The sequence below is a fragment of the Sminthopsis crassicaudata genome, chromosome 1 (assembly GCF_048593235.1).
Source record: "Sminthopsis crassicaudata isolate SCR6 chromosome 1, ASM4859323v1, whole genome shotgun sequence".
Classification (NCBI taxonomy): Eukaryota; Metazoa; Chordata; class Mammalia; order Dasyuromorphia; family Dasyuridae; genus Sminthopsis; species Sminthopsis crassicaudata.
Genome location: NC_133617.1, coordinates 97,018,047 through 97,037,535, shown reverse-complemented (window position 1 = coordinate 97,037,535; position 19,489 = coordinate 97,018,047). Strand labels below are relative to the sequence as shown.

Below are 19,489 nucleotides of genomic sequence, written 5' to 3'. Positions count from 1 at the left end.
GCAACATAACAAAAATGCAAATATGTTTAGAAGATTTGCACATGTTTCATCTATATCAGATTGCTTGCTGTCCTGGGAAAATGAGAGAAAAAAAATGGAACATAAGGTTTTTCAAAAGTGAATAATGAAAAAAATCATTGCATGTTTTTTTTGAAAAACAAAATACTTTTTTTTAAAAAGAAAGAAAAGTAAGATCATAGAATTCAGCATTAAAGAAGACCTTAGAGATAATTTTATTTAATCCTGAGTTTTGAGGCTTAAGAAGGGTAAATGACTTTCTCCAGATAACACAGATAATGGTGACCATCATCATTATCATCATTATCATCATCAAGAATAAGTCAGTATGCATATAGTGTTTTCCAGTTAACAAAGTATTTTGCAGGCACTCATTTGATCCTCAAAATAATTCACTTACAGTTGTCATTATACCAATCTGACAGATAAAGAAACTGAGGCACAGAAGTCTTCCTGACTAGAAATTCAGGAACTCTGACCATTATTCTAAGCTGCTTTTTAGGTAGTAAGCAACAGAGGCAGAATTCAAACCAGGAGCTCCAAATCTGGTACTCTTTACAGTGTGTCACGTTGGAAGATTATGCAATTATAGTTTCGGAGTTATTTATGACTGACCTTGAACAATTCATCCTCTTCTAACCTTATGGGACTTAGATGTAAAATGAAAATCATTAGTACTGAGTCATGGGACAATAGAGAAAAAAAAAAGCTATTCTTGAGGGGATATGGTAATTTGGGGTGAGGGACTGAAGCTAGAAATTGACATGGATACAAGTAATGAGTCAATTATTATAGAATAATATATCCATGAATCTTGGGGCTAAGGCAGCTTTAGTGCCTGGATTTAATGCTTTAGGCCAAAGTGGAGGGAGGCAGTCAATGTACATAATCTGGGCAAAAGCCAAGTTTTAGGGATGTAGATGTTTCAGACATGACAGAAGAGGAAATTAAATTCATATAAATAAAAAGACTAGGAAAATTATTTCTTGGTCCCCACACCAGGGCCACTGCAATTTGACTATCAATCCAGGAGAAGAGCCATCTGACCCTGATTTTAAAACAATCATAATGGACTACATAGATTAATGATATCACGTCTGGGTATCTCATTATGACTAGTGATTGCAACACAAATAGGAGACTAGATTTTCTGCCATGTTCTTTCTTCTTCTTGATTCCCAGAAAGTAGTATTTGTTTGATATTTTCTTCTTTATATGTATCAGAATCACTGAGATTTTATATATATATATGTATATATATGGAATCATTTCACTCTGGTACTTCAGTCAGCAGCTCAGAGATATTTTTAAAATTATGTAGTGCAACCAACCCATTTTAGAGAAAAGAAAACCAAGGTCCAGAGGGATAAGGCAATTTTCTCCAAAGCAAAATTAGTAGCAGGGCTTAGATTTGTACAGAGGTCCTCCAGGGCTTTTTCCATTGCACCAAAATGTGTAATGAATAAGCTATTGGATGAGGAAGGAAGTTCTGCATTCGAATCTTGATCCAGACATTTACTAGCTCAATGACCAAGTATCAAGAAGTTTTAGGGCCTTCATCTAGAAAATGGGATAATCATACCTCTGGATAATAGGATCATGTATAGCAATATTGTGTATTTATTTAGTACCTACTATATAAGATCTTAGCAAACTTTAGAATATTACATATAGGATACATATAGAATATTACATATTATTGATCATTATTTTCTCAGTTCAACATAACCTAAAATCCATTATTATTAGGAATAATTTTGGTAATTGTCCAATTCCATTATTGAGAAGAAAGAAGAATATAGAAAAGAGGCAATAGAATGAGTGGAAAGAATAGTGACTTAGGGATCAGAGGTTCTCAGTTCAAATCACACTTTGATTAGTTGTTATCTGGGTGACCCTAGACAATTTCTGTTCCTTTTTTCTGTACTTCAGTTTCTTCATTTGTAAAATAAAAGGGTTGGACTATGTAATTTCTAAGGTCTCTTCCAGCTTTAAATCTAATGTATGATTTTCTTGTGGGGAAATTCTATGCTTATTTTAAGTATCTTTTCCATACGAAATTGTATTACACAGGCACACACATGTAATACATACAACACACACACACACACACACACACACACACATACACACATACTATGGGACAAATGTACCATCTGGCCCATTTTACTAGGCCAAACTGTGTGGATTAATTCTTTCTCCCCAAGATATAGGTAACAGCTATATATTGGCAGGAATCCAGAATGCCTGAGGGGTGGAAATCTAACAATTCCAAATACTTGCTGTGATATTGGGAGAAGATCAGAAGTGGGAAGGCTGAACACTTTCTAAAGGAACCTCCTGCTGTAACTAGACATGTCTGTTCCTGACCCCCTACAACTCTGTCTTACACCTTCTCATGCCTTGATGCATTTGCTCCTGCCACGACCCACAAATTTCCTCCCCTCCTCTCTCTGTTTCATTTGTGAGTGCCAAGGGAAGGAATGCCTTTCAAGGACCCCAGTACAATCAAATTGTATAAGAGCTCCCATTTGATGGAGACCTACTCATATAACTCCTCCAATGCACTCCTCAAGTAATCTGACACATTTAGGAGGGAATGATTATGAATATTGTCAACCACAATTATGGATGTGGTCATTGAATCAACTGAAAAGTTTTATCTTTTCTGGTATTTCTGCACCTGTAGAAATATCACTTGGCCTGCAAGTTCCATTTTAGTTAGCCAAAAGGCATTTTCTATGTGCTAAGCACCAGAGATGCAAAGAAAGGCAAAGATAGTCCTTGCTTTCAAGAAGCCCACAATATAATGGTAAGAAAATGTGGAAACAACAAGATAAATATAGAGTAGTTTGGAGAAATCATTAGACAGAAGGAACAAGGGGACCTGAGCATAGATTTGATTGAGACTTGAAGTAAGTCAGGGAAACCAGCAGGAAGAACAGAGGAGGGGGAGCATTCAAAGCTAAAGAGACAGGGTGTGAAAATTCTTGGTGTGAGCAGATGGAAGATCATTGTCACTATACATGGAGGGTATTAAGGTGTAAGTAGACAGGAAAGAAAATGACCGAGCTGTGAAGGGCCTTAAAAGCCAAATGGAGATTTTTACATTTGGATAGCAGAACGTTTAGAAGATTATTGAGTAGGGGATTGACAGTCAGACTTCTTCTTTGGAAAGATGACTTTGTAAGCTGACTGGAGTAAGGAGCCAATCAGAAGGCCAATTGATTTATCTAAGTAGGAAGTGATGAGATCAGTCAAAGGGTAGAAGGAGGGTATGTAGGAAGTATATAATGAAAGGAGAATTGATAAGTCTTCCAGTGGATTGGATTTGAAAGAAAAGTGAGAAAGAGGAATCAAGAAGAACACCAGGTTTTGAGCCTGGGTGACTGGAAGGGTGCTGGTCATATTCCACCTTCTCTGGGAAATCTTCCTTCCATAATCTGTCTTGGAATCTCTGATTTCCTTCAAGAGTTGGCTGAAATATTTTTACAATACATGAAGCCTTTTTTGGTTGCCTCCCCCTAATCTAAGAGATGAAAGTAGCTTGCTATAGGTCATGTGACTAATAAGTAACAGCCAAAATTTTTACCAAAGTCCCTGTTCATTGTTTCTTCTATCATACTATATGTATGCCTTATATTACTACTACTGATAATAGTAATAACAGCCTTATGTTTATGTAGTGCCATTTTTTTAGCATTATAGAACTTTTTTCACTTTCCTCATAATATTTTTGTGAGGTAAGAAGTGCAAGCAATATTATCTCCTTTTTTGACAAGTGAGGAAACTGATACTCTAATTCTCACTTAATTAAATGATGCTTAAGTTGTAAGTGGAAGGGACAATATTTAAACCTAAACCTTTGGCTAGAAGTATCAAACTTTTCCTATGATATCAAATCTATTATATCAAATCCTATAATCATGAACTTAGAAGACATTTAGTCCAACCTAAACAAGACCAGTCTCAATAATAAATCTTCCAGCCTCTACTTGAAGATCTCCAATGATGAGAACCCCTCTATCTTCCTAAGATAGCCCATTTCACTTTTGCACAGCCCAGTTATTCATAGTTTTTTCCTTCCCTTGGACCCAATTTACTTTTATGAAAATTCTATTATTTTCTCCTTGTTTTGCACTTTCAGTCCTAGTAGAACAAATAAAATCTCTTTTCCATATGACAGATCTTCAAAGACAGCTTTGATCTTTCCTCTAAATGTTGTTTTCTTTAGGCTAAACAACCCTTTTCTGTCAACCAACCCTCAAATGACATGATCTCAATTTCTTAGAACATCCTGATTTCTATCCTCTGGATCTTTTCCAACTTATCAAAGCTTTGTTTAGAATATGGCACCCAGCAGAAAATGTAATACTCAAAAAATGATGTGACTAGAGTATAGCATGATGCTCAATAAATATTTCACTCTTGATTTTTTTTTTACTGTTTCCTGTTAGTCTCAACTTCTTTCCTTCCCCGGAGATATTCCAAATTATACTACAAATTTACACTCACTGTATTTATCTCAGTCATCCAGGAAAGTAGATAAATGATAAGACTTTGACCCCATCAAGGTACATCTCAGCTTCCTATTGTACTAAACCAATGTAACTATCCCTGAACTGGCTCTCATATTTAATTGCTGATTTAATGATATTTATTAAGTGCTTTATTAATTATTCAATCAATCAGCACTTATTAATTCCCTAATATGTAAATATAATAAATAAAATTATCCCAACTCAAAATAATAATAATGGCTTATATTTATATAGCATAGTAAGATTCCCAAAGTGCTTTGAATAAATTAACTAATTTGATCCTCACAACAACCCTATGAGGAAGCTGCTATGATTATCCTCATTTTACAGCTCAGGAAATTAAGGATTAAAATAGTTAGGTGACTTCCTACACATAAGCAGGAGGTAAGGTAGAATTTAAGATTCTAATTCAAGTCCAACTCTCTATGCAATAGTCTTAACACTCTCTTAAGCAGCTAATTGACTCAGTGGATCAAGTGTCAGACTTGGAGTCAAGAAAACTTGAATTTATGTCCTATCTTAGATCCTTATTAGCTTTGTGACACTGGGCAAGACTCTTAATCTTTTCTATGTCTCAGTTTACTCATCTGTAAAATGAGGACTAATAGCAGGTGGTTGTTGTAAAGATCAAAAGTGTTTGTAGAGAGATAAAGCATTTTGTAAAACTTAAGATACTTTATACTTGCTGTCTATCATCATCATCTATTATTAATATTATTAAGTCCAGCCATAACTTTACGCTGGTCACTGGATTCAAGGATAAAACAACCTCTGGATTCAAGGATAAAACAAGGGTGGTAGCATGTACACAGATAAATCAATACAAAGCACTTGCAAGTGAGGACACTAACATTTGTTCCTAGTGTTTAGAAAACAGCTAAAGGGATTTTGTATAGAAGGGCTGCTTGTTTTTCCTTACAAATATTCTGCTGTGAGTAGCATTTGGGTCTCCTTGAGGGAATAGACACAGGCACAGTATTGGTGGGGGAGTGGGAGTGAGAGCAGGGGTGGGGAACAGAGCAGTTCTCTTGAGACCATGCGAAAACCACATGTGGTAAAGCACAGGTTTGAATGATGAAGTGTCCTTATTTTCAAAAAGAGACATCCATTATTTTAGTAATGACTACTGCATTCATAGTATAACTCCCCAGATCAGCTAACACTATCCTCTTTCTTTTGCTCCAGGGACTATTTTATCAACTGTCCCATTATTGACATGGTCAGCCATTGGGCAAAGGGAACCCGAGGGAACATCTACATGTACTATGTGCCTGAAACCTACTCTCAGAACAGGTAAGGGAACCATTTGGCCAGAAATAGCTGGACTTCTGGGGAAAAATGTGTTTCTTGTCTCTAGGTGATCCTGGATTTTTTTTAACTTTAAATAAAATTAGCCCTTTAGAATTTCAGGAATCTGTAACTTTGTAAGTATGTATATTTTCTCTTCTGCTAGAGATCATAACCTTTCCTTGACTTAGTAAGTGGTTTTTTGACCTTTCAAACAACTTCATGATCTTTCCAAACTTAGAAGATTCATCCTTAGCTGACCCACATTAAGTCTATTGGTACACTTTTCAAATGTAGTACAACCAGCTGGTGTTTATTAATTGTCAATCATAAAGAGCTTTAAGGTTTGTGAAGGGCTTTACAAAATTATTTCACTTGATCCTCAAAACCATAGTAGGTAAATGCTACTACTAACCCCATTTTACAAATGAGGAAACTGAGTCAGATATAAGTCAAGGGACTTGTCTAGTCTCCCAAAGGTAATAAGTATCTGAGTCTGGATTTGAACCTCAACTCTTCCTGATTCGATGTCTAGCTCTCCATTCACTGTGGCCCCTATCTACCACTTGAACTTTCTTGATAAATTATTTGAGAGTCAATGCTATGATGAAGTATCTGTAAGAGTCATTGATCCTTTTAACCATGGGCCTCTGACTCCAAATCCAGGACTAGAAATTTATAATGTATTAGAATAAAGGAATTAGGGGTGGTGGGAAAAGAATCAAGGAGAATAGCTACAACATACTCATAAATTTCTATGATATAAGGTAGAGCATTGATTCTCAAAGCATGAGTCCTACATGCTAGTGCTTTAAAATTGTGAGCTAGTAATTCTGTAGTATTTATATATGTTATCATCTATGCTATGGGACTTGAATTTATAATTGCATGTAAATATCTCCCAGCATTTCTCACAGGGAAGAATAGCATGTTTCTCATAAATATTTGAACCAAAGTAGAAAGTGACAAGAGTAAAGGAGAGATACACAGACATAGTACTTTAGACAAATGAAAAAAATGTTTTTAACTGAAGGAATTAGGGAAGGCTTCAGGGAAGAAGTCTCTGAGCTAAGCCTTAAAGGAAAGGAAAGCTTTCAAAGGTCAAAACTAAGGAAGGAAGAGGTATGATTGGTATTGGTACAAGAATATCTTATAATAAGGAAACTGAGGCCAAGGAACATTAAAATTTCCTCAAAGAGAAGCTGAAGAAGAACTTGAACCCAGCTCTTCTAAAGCTAAGTCCAAAGTTAACTTTGCAATACAACTCCTGACTTCTAAGAAGATGAGACTAGGCAGATGGTCTGAATCAGCTCACTAGTCTATCTCTGATGTTTGTATCAAAGGACATGATGTGGTTGGACATGCTAGCCAGCCCCCAAATTTAGCAGCTTTAAGCAGGGAGTGATTCAATCTCACAAGTCCAAGCTATTTTCTCCTTGAAAAAATCATAAGCTCTTTACACTGGTCCTGGTTTCCCCAAAACCCCTTCCCATCTGTCATCCATGAAATGCTCAGGCCTCCTTTGAAGTATTTCTATGTTTGATCTGCCCCACATCTTGGGGATTACAAGTTGACCAAAGAAAGGAAGGGATTTAAGTAGTTTGTGCAAAAACTCTAGGCAAAAAAGCATGAGGGTTGTATTGAGGAGAGAAAAAAAGAAAGAAAACATCTGTTTCAGGCTCAAGGATGAAAGGAACCTGTCTCAGCCTGTGGTTGGTTGAACATGTGGTCAGAAATACCAAAGATGGGAAGATGTGTCCAGAAATATCTCCCTTCTGGAAGGGGGGGAGTTACTGGTGTCTTTTGTCATTAGGGAATAGTTACATGATTCTAGGGCCAACTCCTTAATTTGGGGCCCGTAGCCCCTTTTATAAATAGAAGTCTAAGGGAATTCAATGCTTTTGTCCTTATAGCTAGAGCACACCAATAGCTGTGTCCTCTGGCCATGAAGTCTATGAGTTACATACAGAAAGATAGAGATACCAGTTCAATCCAATTTTGTTTGATCAAGGTCAAGTGTTCTGAATAAATCTACTGTTAGTAAAAATCACACAAGCATGGCCATCAATGGCTGTCACCAAATGAACTGGTATCATCTAGGTTGCATAGTGAATAAAGTTTGAATTAAAGGGTTAAGAAAACACAATTGCATGGCCCTGGGCAAGATAAGTAAATAATTGCATTTATTAAGTGTTTACTATATTCTAGGAACTGTGCTAAATACTGCAGGAACACAAACAAAGAGAAAAAGTAGTCCCTGTTATCAAGAAGGTCAAATTTTATTTTGGGAGATATTATGAAAAATATTTACAGCAAAATATATACAGGGTAATTTGGAGGCAATCTCAGAGTGAAGGCACAGATACTGAGGAGAACTGAGAAAGAAAGGCCTCTTGCAGAAAGTTTCAAGCTTAAACTTAAAGGACAGCAGCATTCAAAGAGGAGAAATAAGAGCATTTCAAGCATGGGAGACAACCAGTGAAATAATAGGTCAGTGTCACTGGGTAATAGAGAAAATTGAAGTAGTAAAAATAAGAAGGCTGAAAATATAAAAAGAAGTAGGGTTACTAAGGGCTTCGAACTCCAGAAAGAAGATATTATATTTTATTTTGACAGCAATGGGGAACTATTGGAGTTCATTGAATAAGGAAGTAATGTGTCAGACCCATGCTTTTAGATGATCTTTTGAACAACTGAGTGGAGTATAGAATGGAATAGGAAGAAATTTGAGGAAGGAATACCAACTAGCAGACTATTATAAATAGTTTAAACACAAGATGACAAGGGCCTGCACCAGCATTTGTCTCAAGTAATTTATATACCACTTTATATGACTTTAAATTAATTAGATTACTTGAAGTCAGAAACTCTTTTTTGCTTCTTTTTGTGTCCTTAGCATTAGCACAGTTGCTGATACATAATAGGTGTTTAATAAATGATTATCAATTGATTGATTATTGACAGTGGACAGTCATTTTGTTTCTCTGTATCTCAGTTTTCTTTTCTAGAAAACTGAGGTGATAACAAGGTCCCTTCCAGTTCCAGATCCAGATCTAATTTTTTAGATCTCATGAGCTAAAAACAAAAATTCCTTAGTGTAGGTAATAGAAGAAAAGGTGATTCCAAAAATGCAAAGTTTCTGGGAATGGAGCAAAAAAGGGCAGAGCACAATGAATGTTCAGTGTGTCCCTTCATAATGTCCTCTCCTCAGCCTCTAAGGCAGGAGCAGGGACCACAGTATCTCAGGCAAGCATAATAATGACACTTAGGGAACAGCCAGAAATGAGGTCCAAGAGCAGACTATGTCAGAATTCCAGGACGACCATTAAGCAATAGGAGGTTGTCAAAGGTGCGATCCAAGCCCATGTGAGTCAGAATAGACTCACAGCATAAGGAAACTGGCAGAGACATGATCTTGGTACTCTGAGTCAGAATAGAGGCTGAATTATAGAATAATAATAATTAAAAATACTTCTCTCCACCAAACACATCTCAAAAATCTTTAAATCTCAAGAGATGGTCTGGCTGAGTTGTCATGGTTTAAAAACTCATCACTCTCTGGAGAGAAGCCTCTCAAAGTTAGCCAGGCTGGACTTCATGCAACAGATATGCAGTCTATTGGTAGACCCAGGTCTTTTTCACTTAGGAAAAGACCTACCAGGACTTGTACTCTTTCAATGGGCAAAACCTTCAGGAACCCACCATTCCATCTGTACTACATTAGGTCCGTAAACTGGATGTTTTTTAGGAGACAGACACATTTTAGAAGAAATGTGGTCTGATAGATAGCTTGTTGCACTTAGAGTCTACCTCTTATCTGTATAAGCTAAATGACTGTGGAAAAGTCATTTAACTTTTCTGAACCTCAGTTTACTTATCTTTAAAAGGAAGATAAGAAAAACCATCACTTCCCAAGGTAGCTGGGATGACCTAATGAGAAAATACTATCACAAAATCATAGCTATAGGGAGCTTCAGAGGCTTATTTTACATTACATTACAATTGTAATCCCTCATTTTACAGAGAAGAGAATTAATAATGTGGCATGCTCCAAGTGATTTTTGTCATTTTGACTAGTCACTTTGTTAGGATCCCTTCCCCCAAAGGGAAAAGGGCCAAAGCCTAGTGACAGATTCTTATACTTTTTCCACTTAAGATCCCTTTTTGCCTGAGAAATTTTTATGCCCCTCTGGGTATATAGGTATATAAAATAGGTATGCAAATCAAACATTTGCTGGTAATATGTCATAATTTTGCAACTTTCATTCAGTTACATGACCTCTCATGCGATTGCTTGCAATTAAGAAACTTTAGTTTACGACAACATCTTAGTTGGGGGTGGGGGGAAATATAGTTGTCATGACTCAGTAAAGTAATAATACAAAGTTTTGTAAAAATAGGCTTTTATAATTTTGAGCTAAAAGACACCTGTTCTTCAGTTGTCTCATTTTAGAAATAAGAAAACTAAGACCCAGAGGTGATAAGTTACAGAATGGCTACCTATAACCAAGGTATCTGATTCCAAACTCTTAAATATCACTTGTTATTATGATCATAATAATCCAATAAACATGCATCTATTAAATAACTACTACATGCCAAGCACTATGGCAGCCTCTGAGAACAAAACTTTCTATTTATTGAGGATGAGAGAGACATATCACATAGACATAAATAAATATCAAATTTATGCAAAATAAGTTCAAGGCAGTTTGAGGGGAGGGGGAGGAAGGTGGAAACATTAGCAGCTGGAGGGGCCAGAAAAAAAACCTCATAGTAATCAAACTGAAAGAAAACAGAGACTCTAAGAAGCAAAGCTAAAAAATACATTCAAGGAAAGGTGACATTACAATGTCACAGAAATGGAAAGTGAACTAATGTGTGTAAAGAGCATTAAGAACATCAATTTGGCCAGAGTGACGAATGTATGAAGTATAATATATAAGGCCAAAAAATAGGATTTTCAGTGAAGAACAGATTAGTTTTATTTGCTGCTATAGGTAATTAGGGATCCATGGGGGTTTGTTGAGCAGGAGAAGCATTCTTTAAACCTCAAAGTGAGGTTTAAATTGTAGATTTAAATTAAATTGTAAAAATGTGAATTAGTATCATAATTACTACTCATTAAGCAATATTGAGGAAAACAGCCTGTTCAGTTTTTCACACAGAACTGCTCTGTGTAACTAAAAGATAAGGGATAGGCTAAGAAATTGGTAAATTATAGACTTTATACTGATGTGAAGAATTTTTAGTTCTATTTCTTTAAGGAATACACAGGAAAACATTTATAATGACTAAGAAAGCAGTGATGTTTAACTTTTATATAAATTATCTCCTTTTTTGGAATGGAATTGTAAAAGCTACAGACGATCACTATATTTCTTCATGTTTTTCCGGACATCTCAAAATTACACATCCCAAATATTATCTTTACTGGTTGACTATCTTGGCCATTTTTAGAAATTGAGTCCAAGGCAAATACTGAAGTGGCTGAACTAGCTACTCCTTGTGTGGTCAATAAAACTGACCAATAAAAATTCATGGTAATAGAAGAGGGGGATGAATAGAAAGAGCCCTGGGTTAGAGGTTTGGCACTTAGAAGTTACAGGTTCAACTCCTAGCACTAATATTCTCTACCTATGTGATCCTGGACTAATCACTACAGATATGGTTTGCCTAAAGTTAGAAAAGAACTTAATCAAAGTGTTTCCAATAATTTGTAGGAGAAAGATAGAAAAACATAACCTAGATGATAGCACAGTTAGATGGTTCCAGAAATAATTGAATAATTGGACTCAAAAATAGTTATAGATGATTTGATGTCATCTTAGAAGGCAGTCTCCAATGGAATGTTCCAGACATCTGTTGTTGGTTCTGGCTCAATACCTAACATTTTTATCAGTGACTCAAACTTAGGCATAAATGGAAAGCTTATTAAATTTGAAGATTTTGGAGGAATAGCTAACACTTTGGCTGATAGAATCAGAATCCAAAAAGACTTTGACAGGCTGGAGCATTGGGCTGAATCTAATAAAAGGAGATATAATAGAGATAAATGTAAAATTTCAGGTTCAAAAAATAAATGTCCACAAATACAAACAAGATAAGAAAAATTAGCAATTTGTGGAGGAGGAAGTACTGAGGGAGCAAGTTTATAATTAGGAATTAACCTTCTACTGTGCATTCATCTGATTGTTATCTCATTAGGATGCAGGATGTGCAGAATTGGCTCAAAGAAGAAATAATATACACATGTAATATGGGTATAGAAATCTATCTTACACTGCAGGAAAATAGGAGGGGAATGGGAACTGGAAAGAGGGAGCAGATGATAAAAGAGAGGGCATATTGGGGGAAGGAGTGGTCAGTAGCAAAACACTTTTGATAATGAGCAGGTGAAAGGAGAAAGAATAGAATAAGTACTGGGGGAATACAGCTAGCAATAATAATTGTAAAAAGAATTTTAAAGCAAATTTCTCTGATAAGGTCTCATTTCTCAATCACAGAGGGAACTGATTCAAATATATAAAAAATAAGAACCATACCTCAATTGATAAGTGATCAAAAGATATGATCTATGCCCAAATGGCATACCCTTTAACCTAACAATACCACTATGGGGCATAAATAACAAAAGAAATTTTAAAAAAACGGGAAAAAACCCTATATGTACAAAAATATTTGTAGCAGCTCTCAGGCCAAAAAATTGGAAATTGAAGGGATGCTCATCAATTGGGGAATGGCTAAATAAATTATGGTATGTGATTGCCATGGAATATTATTGTTTTATTGGAAATGATGAGCAGTATGCTCTCAGAAAAAAAAAAAAAAACCTGAAAAGCCCTCCAAGAACTCAAACAAAGTAAAATGTACTGTATACAAAGAAATAGCAATGTTCTGGGATAATGAGCTGTAAATGACTTTGCTGTTTTCAGCAGTACAATAGTCCATGACTACTCTGAAGGATTTATGATAAAAAATCCCACCCATACCTAGAGAAGAAAGTGATTGTCTCTAAATACAGATTGAAGCCTATTCTCTCTCTCTCTCTCTCTCTCTCTCTCTCTCTCTCTCTCTCTCTCTCTCTCTCTCTCTCTCTCTCTCTCTCCTCTCTCTCTCTCTCTCTCTCTCTTACTCTCCTTTATTTTTCTTGTGTTTTTTTTTAATTAGGGTGGAGATTTATGTTTTCTTTTGCAATATAACATTTTATGAAAGTGTTTTATATAACTTCACATGTGGTTTCTTAATGGGGGCTGGGAGCTGGTATAAGGGGAAGAATCTAGAACTAAAAATGTTTTAAAATGTAAAACAATTATTTTAAATGTAACTGGGGGAAAACACTAAATAAATAAATAGATAGATAGATAGATAGATAGATAGATAGATAGATAGATAGATAAATGACATTTAGAGAAAGGATTCAGCATGTGACTTGTCCCAATTATGTAGTTAGTAAGTGGCAGAAACAGGATTCAAATCCAGGTCCAAATTGCCCTACACATCTTGTGAGTTCAGAGGCAGGATGTGTATCCCAGTCTAGCACTTTACCTACCATCAGCCAATAAGTCCTTCATTATATGGTTGTTAAGCACCTCTTATGTTCTTAATAGACACTGTGCTCAGCACTGAGGATCAAAGACAATAATGAAATAGCCTCTGTCCTCAATGAGTTTACATTATATTGTTGGAGAAAACTTGTTCAATCATATCTGACTTTTCATGATCTCCTTTGGGGTTTTCTTGGCAAAAAATATTGGAGTGCTTTGTCTTTCCTTCTCTAGCTCATTTTATAGATGAAGAAATTGAGCCAAAAAGGGTTAAATGATTCATTCAGGGTCACATAGCTAGGAAGTGTCTGAGGTTGGATTTGAACTTGGATCTTCAGCACTCTAGTCATTGTGTTACCTAGCTACATTAGATCAGAATTTCTTAAATTTTTTCCATTCATGACACCTTTTTGGCTGAGAAATTTTTACACAACCCTAAATATATAGATAGGTATATTAAAAAGGTATACAAATTAAACATTTACTGATAATTAATCACAAAGGAACTTACTTAAAAATAACTATTTGGTATGCATATATAATTTTATCATTTATTTCAAAATGTTTGCATACTAATGAGATAGATATGTTTGTTTATTTTATATAACAAATTAAATATTAGTGAATATTTATACCTAATACTGTTGCCTATTTTTTTCATGACCACATTCACTTATGCAACTCCATATGGAGTCATAAGCCATGGTTGAAGAAGCTTTGCCCTAAATATAGATATAGATATAGATAAAGATACAGGGCTAGAGATACAGATAAGAACACGAGTAAAGAAAGAGATGGAAATAGAGATAGATAGAAACAGACAGAAATAGAGACAGAGAGTTAGAGACAGAGATAGAGATAGGCAGAGGTAGAGATAGAGATATCTGTATTAGCTGAAGTTATAGAAGTTGATGATTGAAGCACCTTGTAAAGAAATCAGTGGATTCTATAAGACTGAATGATGAGGTACCCTACCATCTCTGTGCTCCTGAGGGCAAGGACTAATATTTTTGTTATTGTTTGAATCTGTATATAATATGTAATGCTGTGTCTTCTATATATTAGGTATTAGATAATTATTTGTTAAATTGTTTAGAAAAGCAAGTTAATTGTATTTGTTACAAGACCATACCTCAGGTCTTATTTTGTTTAATTGGATTCATCAGGTCCTAAGGAGACAAGTATTCCCAGAAGTCCCAAAGTTTAATGAAGCAGGTCCAAAACAATCCAAAGCAGGAAATGTTTGTTATATCTGTATCCAAGAACCTGAGAATATTTACTGGTGCTATCTCTATGAACTAGGACATCTGATTAGAACATGGGGCTAGAAGTCCAGTTCAAAAGTAACACAAGCCAATTATCTTTGTATAAAGAAGAAAAAAACCAGCTTCCCACTTATATGGATTGCAGTCATTTATTTCTGGCATTACTTCATCTCAAAAAAGAACATAGTTCAACAGTCAAGTTAGCTGGTTTAAAAATGAGTGTCTATGGTCTCTCAGAATGTATGAATGGTTCACAGTAAATCTTCCCGGGTGCTGGGAAATAAATAAGCAACCATGGAAATGATTAGAAAGTATATTCATCTCCATATGGAAAAAAAATGCGTAATAGGAAGGACATGAATAGCAACTACAACTGCAATGAAACCCATAGGAAATAAATGCTTATTGATCAACTGATATTGTTATCAATTTGTATTTTATGTCACTGGGTACCAGAAACATGAGGAACTTAGTGAACTACAATTTCAGTGTGAATCAGAAATGCACCATTGAAGCCAAAAATGTTCATGTGATCTGTAATTACCTGACCAAGTATTCAGAATGAAGACACAATAATCCTACTGTTCAGTCTTCCTCTGGTATACTGTGTTCAGTTCTAGGCACCCCATTTTAGAAAGGAAATGGATAAAATGGAGAACATCCAGAGAATTACTACCAACATGGTAAAAGGATTTCAACCTATGTCCATTGAAGGACCTGAAAATGTAAGCTTTGAAGAAGTAAGAATTAGTAGGGAATATAATAGCTGACATTAATAATTGAAGGTTTGTGTGGCAAACAAATTGAACTTATTCAAGGCAGAATTAAGACAAGTTGGGAGTAGTTGTCTGATCATGATGGACTGCTTTATGAATGTGATACAGTGAAAAGATTGTTGGCTATAAGAAGTAATTGTTGAAAGTAGGAGGATCTACACTGTACACTTCAACAACAATACTGTATGAGGATGTATTCTGATGGAAGTGGAAATCTTCAACATAAAGAAAAACCAACTCACTTCCAGTTGATCAATGATGGACAGAGGTAGCTACACCCAGAGAAGAAACACTGGGAGGGGAATGTAAATTGTTAGCACTAATATCTGTCTGCCCAGGTTGCATGTACCTTCGGAATCTAATGCTTATTGTGCAACAAGAAAATGATATTCACACACATGTATTGTATCTAGACTATATTGTAACACATGTAAAATGTATGGGATTGCCTGTCATCGGGGGGAGGGAATAGAGGGAGGAGGGGATAATTTGGAAAAATGAATACAAGGGATAATATTATAAAATATATATATATATAAAATAAAAAAAAGTAGGAGGATCTAGGTTCAATTGTTCTACCACTTATATAACCTTGACCTCTCTGCATCTCAGTTTCCTAAAATAAAAAATGAGCTCTAGATCTATGATCCATAAGTTGTGTTAGATATACAGCACAGGAAACATAGGCTTTCTCATAAGTCTTAGTGCAGTACTATTCTGGAGCAGACTAAAAGGTCATCAAGAGTCTTGAAACGCTGTTTTGAAGAATGGATTCCTGTTATAGGTGTGATTTAGGTGATATGACCTCTGAGACTCAATCAGGTTTTACACTTCTAGAATTCCATTAATTTATTATCTAGTCCAAGTTATATCCTCTTATATATCAATTATCTTACTGACTAGCTTTCCTATTCCTTAATTTTTACCAAGTCCCTCTGTAAACTTGCCATTGTCTTTTGAACTAAAAAATGATACTTCTGAGGAATAATGGGTACAAGGTGAAGAAAAGAGAGGGGGATTTCAACTTAACAGCAACCTTTAAGTGTAAACTCCCTATTGCCAGAGATCTTTGCAGAGAAGCTAAATGATGACTTCTCATCCATGTAGCAGAGGGAATTCTTGGTCAGATATGGTGGTTGTAGATGACCTCTTGGGGCCCTTCCAACTCTGAACATCTTTAAGTTAATGAATTGCCTCTCAAAATAATATAGTTCTAATTGTGGGTTCATTTTCTTTAACTAAAGCTTGGCTCTATCTTTAGCATATCATTGGCACGTTATAAATTTTGTTTTAATATGAAGCTACCCTTACAAATAATATTGGCAGAATTTGAATCTCTATTTTTCTGAATCAATGAAATATACATATCATATGGTCCCTTTCCACAAAGAGCTTACCATTTGTTTGGGGAAACAATATTTATACACAAAACAATTAGAGGATAACAAGAGTTAAAATGTCATTTAGTAGTTAAATTATGAACTCTTTATGACCCTATGGACTATAGTGTCCATGGGGTTTTTTGGCAAAGAAGTATTTTGCCATTTCCTTCTCCAATGCATTAAGGCAAACAGAGGTTAAGTGATAATGCTTATCTGAGGTGATTTCCTGATTCTAGACCCAGTCCTCTATCCAATGTACTCTGTAGCTTTTTCCCAAGTTAGAGTACATTTGTAAGCAAAAACACTGGTCAAGAATGGTTTGGGGCTCAAGTGATCTAGGAAGATTCTCTAGAGGAGTTGAAAATTGAAGTGAATTTTGCTATTAAATACTTTTCTCCAAGCCTTCAAAAAATAATCTGTGGAGGAACATGAACACAGACTAGATTGTATTAGACACTGCTATGTTTTGTTGAACATTATTTTCCTTCCTCTTTTTAAAAATTATTGGTTATGAAATGATGTTCTGAATGGTGGAGGGGGGAGATAGTGAAAGAATATAGTGGAAAATGTAAGCAATATTCAGAAAAAATGATCATGAGAAATTAAAAAAAAATAAGCTGAAATGAAGCCAAACAGGTTTTAAATTCTTTATAGAATCACAGAATTTCAGGGCTGTAAAGGACCTCAGATGTCTCACAGGATAACAGGTTGTTACAACTGGAGGAAAAAATATTTTCCAAACTTCACCTAACAAGGAATTCTCTTTATAATACTCTTATGAAATATTCCCCTAGCCTCGGTCTGAAGAGCCCCACAAGCATGCAATTACACTCTCCAAATGACCTTCTTTCAGAGGAAGCAATCCAGAGATGATTGCTATTGATAAGGACAGGAATGCATTTTAGGGAGTTGAGCTCACTTCTTCCCAACCCCATCTCCTTGTTTAGTTAGCAATCATAAGCAAATCACAGTAAAAGCAAGATTCTTAGACTGCATTGAGAGGCACAGAATCTAGAAATAGAGTAGTGAAAGTCCTATCTTCTATTTTCATTAGATCATATCTAGGACATTATATTCAGTTCTAGATACCACATTTTAGGAAGCTAATTAGTCAATAAATATTTCTTAACCATTATGTGCCAGGCATTGTGCTAAGTACTTAGGATGCAAAGAAAGGCAAAAACTCAGTCCTCATTCAAAAAGGGGTCACCAGGAAAGTGAAAGATCACAAGCTCATGCCATATAAGCATCCAGGGAAAGAATTGGGAATGTTTGACCAAATGAAGAAGACTCTTTAGTGACATAATAGCTTTCTTTCAAGTCTTTGAAAGACTGATATGCAGGAAATGAATTAGATTTGTTTTAATTGACCCTAGAGAATCTCCTACTCCCAGATAAAAGTTTTTAAAAGTCAAATCTAGTCAAGAAAACCTAACAATTGGGGTTATTCAAAGGTAGAATGGCCTGTCTAGGGATCTGATGGATTCTCCTTCATTGGGAAGCTTAAAGATAAGGTGGGATAACCATCTGTTGCATTGATGGTAGGGATTCTTTCTCAGATATAGGTAGAAGGGACAACTTGATTGAGATTTCTCTTCTGAAATGCTGTGCTTCTAGAACATTAGCTAGATATCATGTTCCTGAATTATTTGTGCCAAGAATTTTTTTCCATTTTTGTCCCTCCTTTTCTTCTAAGGAAGACTGGGCTCTATCTACGCCCCCCCCTTCAGGGCAATTGAGATTAAGTAATTTGCCCAAGGTCACATAGCCAGTAAGTGTTAAGTGTCTGAGTTCAGATTTGAACTCAGGTCCTCCTGACTTCAATATAGTGCATTATCCATTGCGCTATCTAGTTGCCTCAATGTTTTTTTTTTTTTCTTATGAGACATATTTCCATTAGCCCTTCAGCACCAGTTGTTGGTCAGTCTGATTAGTGTTATCCAGGCAAACCTAAGCTGTTAATACAACTGGGGTTCCTTAATAATAGTATCTAATTTTACCTCAGAAATTTGGACAATTAACAGTCTTTAAACTCTGACCTCTGGTTTGCCTCAGTTTTTAGTCCATAACCTATTTATATACTTAGATATTTAGGTAAAAGCAACTGGAGGTACAGCGAATAACATGTCAGTCCTCAAGCCAAAAAGATACTCAAATCTAGCCTCAGATACTTACTAGCTGTGTGACCCGGGCAAATCACTTTACCCTGTTTCCTTTGGTTTTCTTGCCTGGAAAAATGAACTGAAGAAGAAAATGACAAACTACTCCAGTATCTTTACCAAGAAAACCCCAAAATGGGGTCATGAAGAGTCCGATATGACTCACAATGTCTAAACATCAACAATAAGGTATTTAGATTTCATCTGTTTGAATGCTCTTTACATTAATACTGATTTTAAACTTCCTGTTCTAAGTGATTTCCTTCCATGTTTTCTTATAAACAAAACAGGGATTTTAGATAGCCTAAAATGAGAGTGATACTTTAATCTCCTGGGTAGGCCCCCTTTTCTATCATTCTACCAAGCTCATTATGAGAATAGAATGGGTTCACAATATTAAGAGATAGCTTGTATGCTTGTCCATTTCATGAATCACCATAATCCATGGCCAGCCTGGAGGAGTAGATGATGCTTTTCATAGGCAAGGTTGGATTTTGAATAACAGACATATAGT

The 19,489-nt window shown here is 35.6% G+C and overlaps 1 protein-coding gene across 1 annotated transcript in view; it reads left to right on the top strand.

The window, feature by feature from the left end:
- Positions 1 to 19,489, top strand: part of TG (thyroglobulin) — a 375,444-nt gene that overhangs the window by 343,435 nt on the left and 12,520 nt on the right. The window contains 1 exon segment of the mRNA XM_074265101.1: positions 5,745 to 5,852. Coding sequence (XP_074121202.1) covers positions 5,745 to 5,852 — 108 coding nt within the window.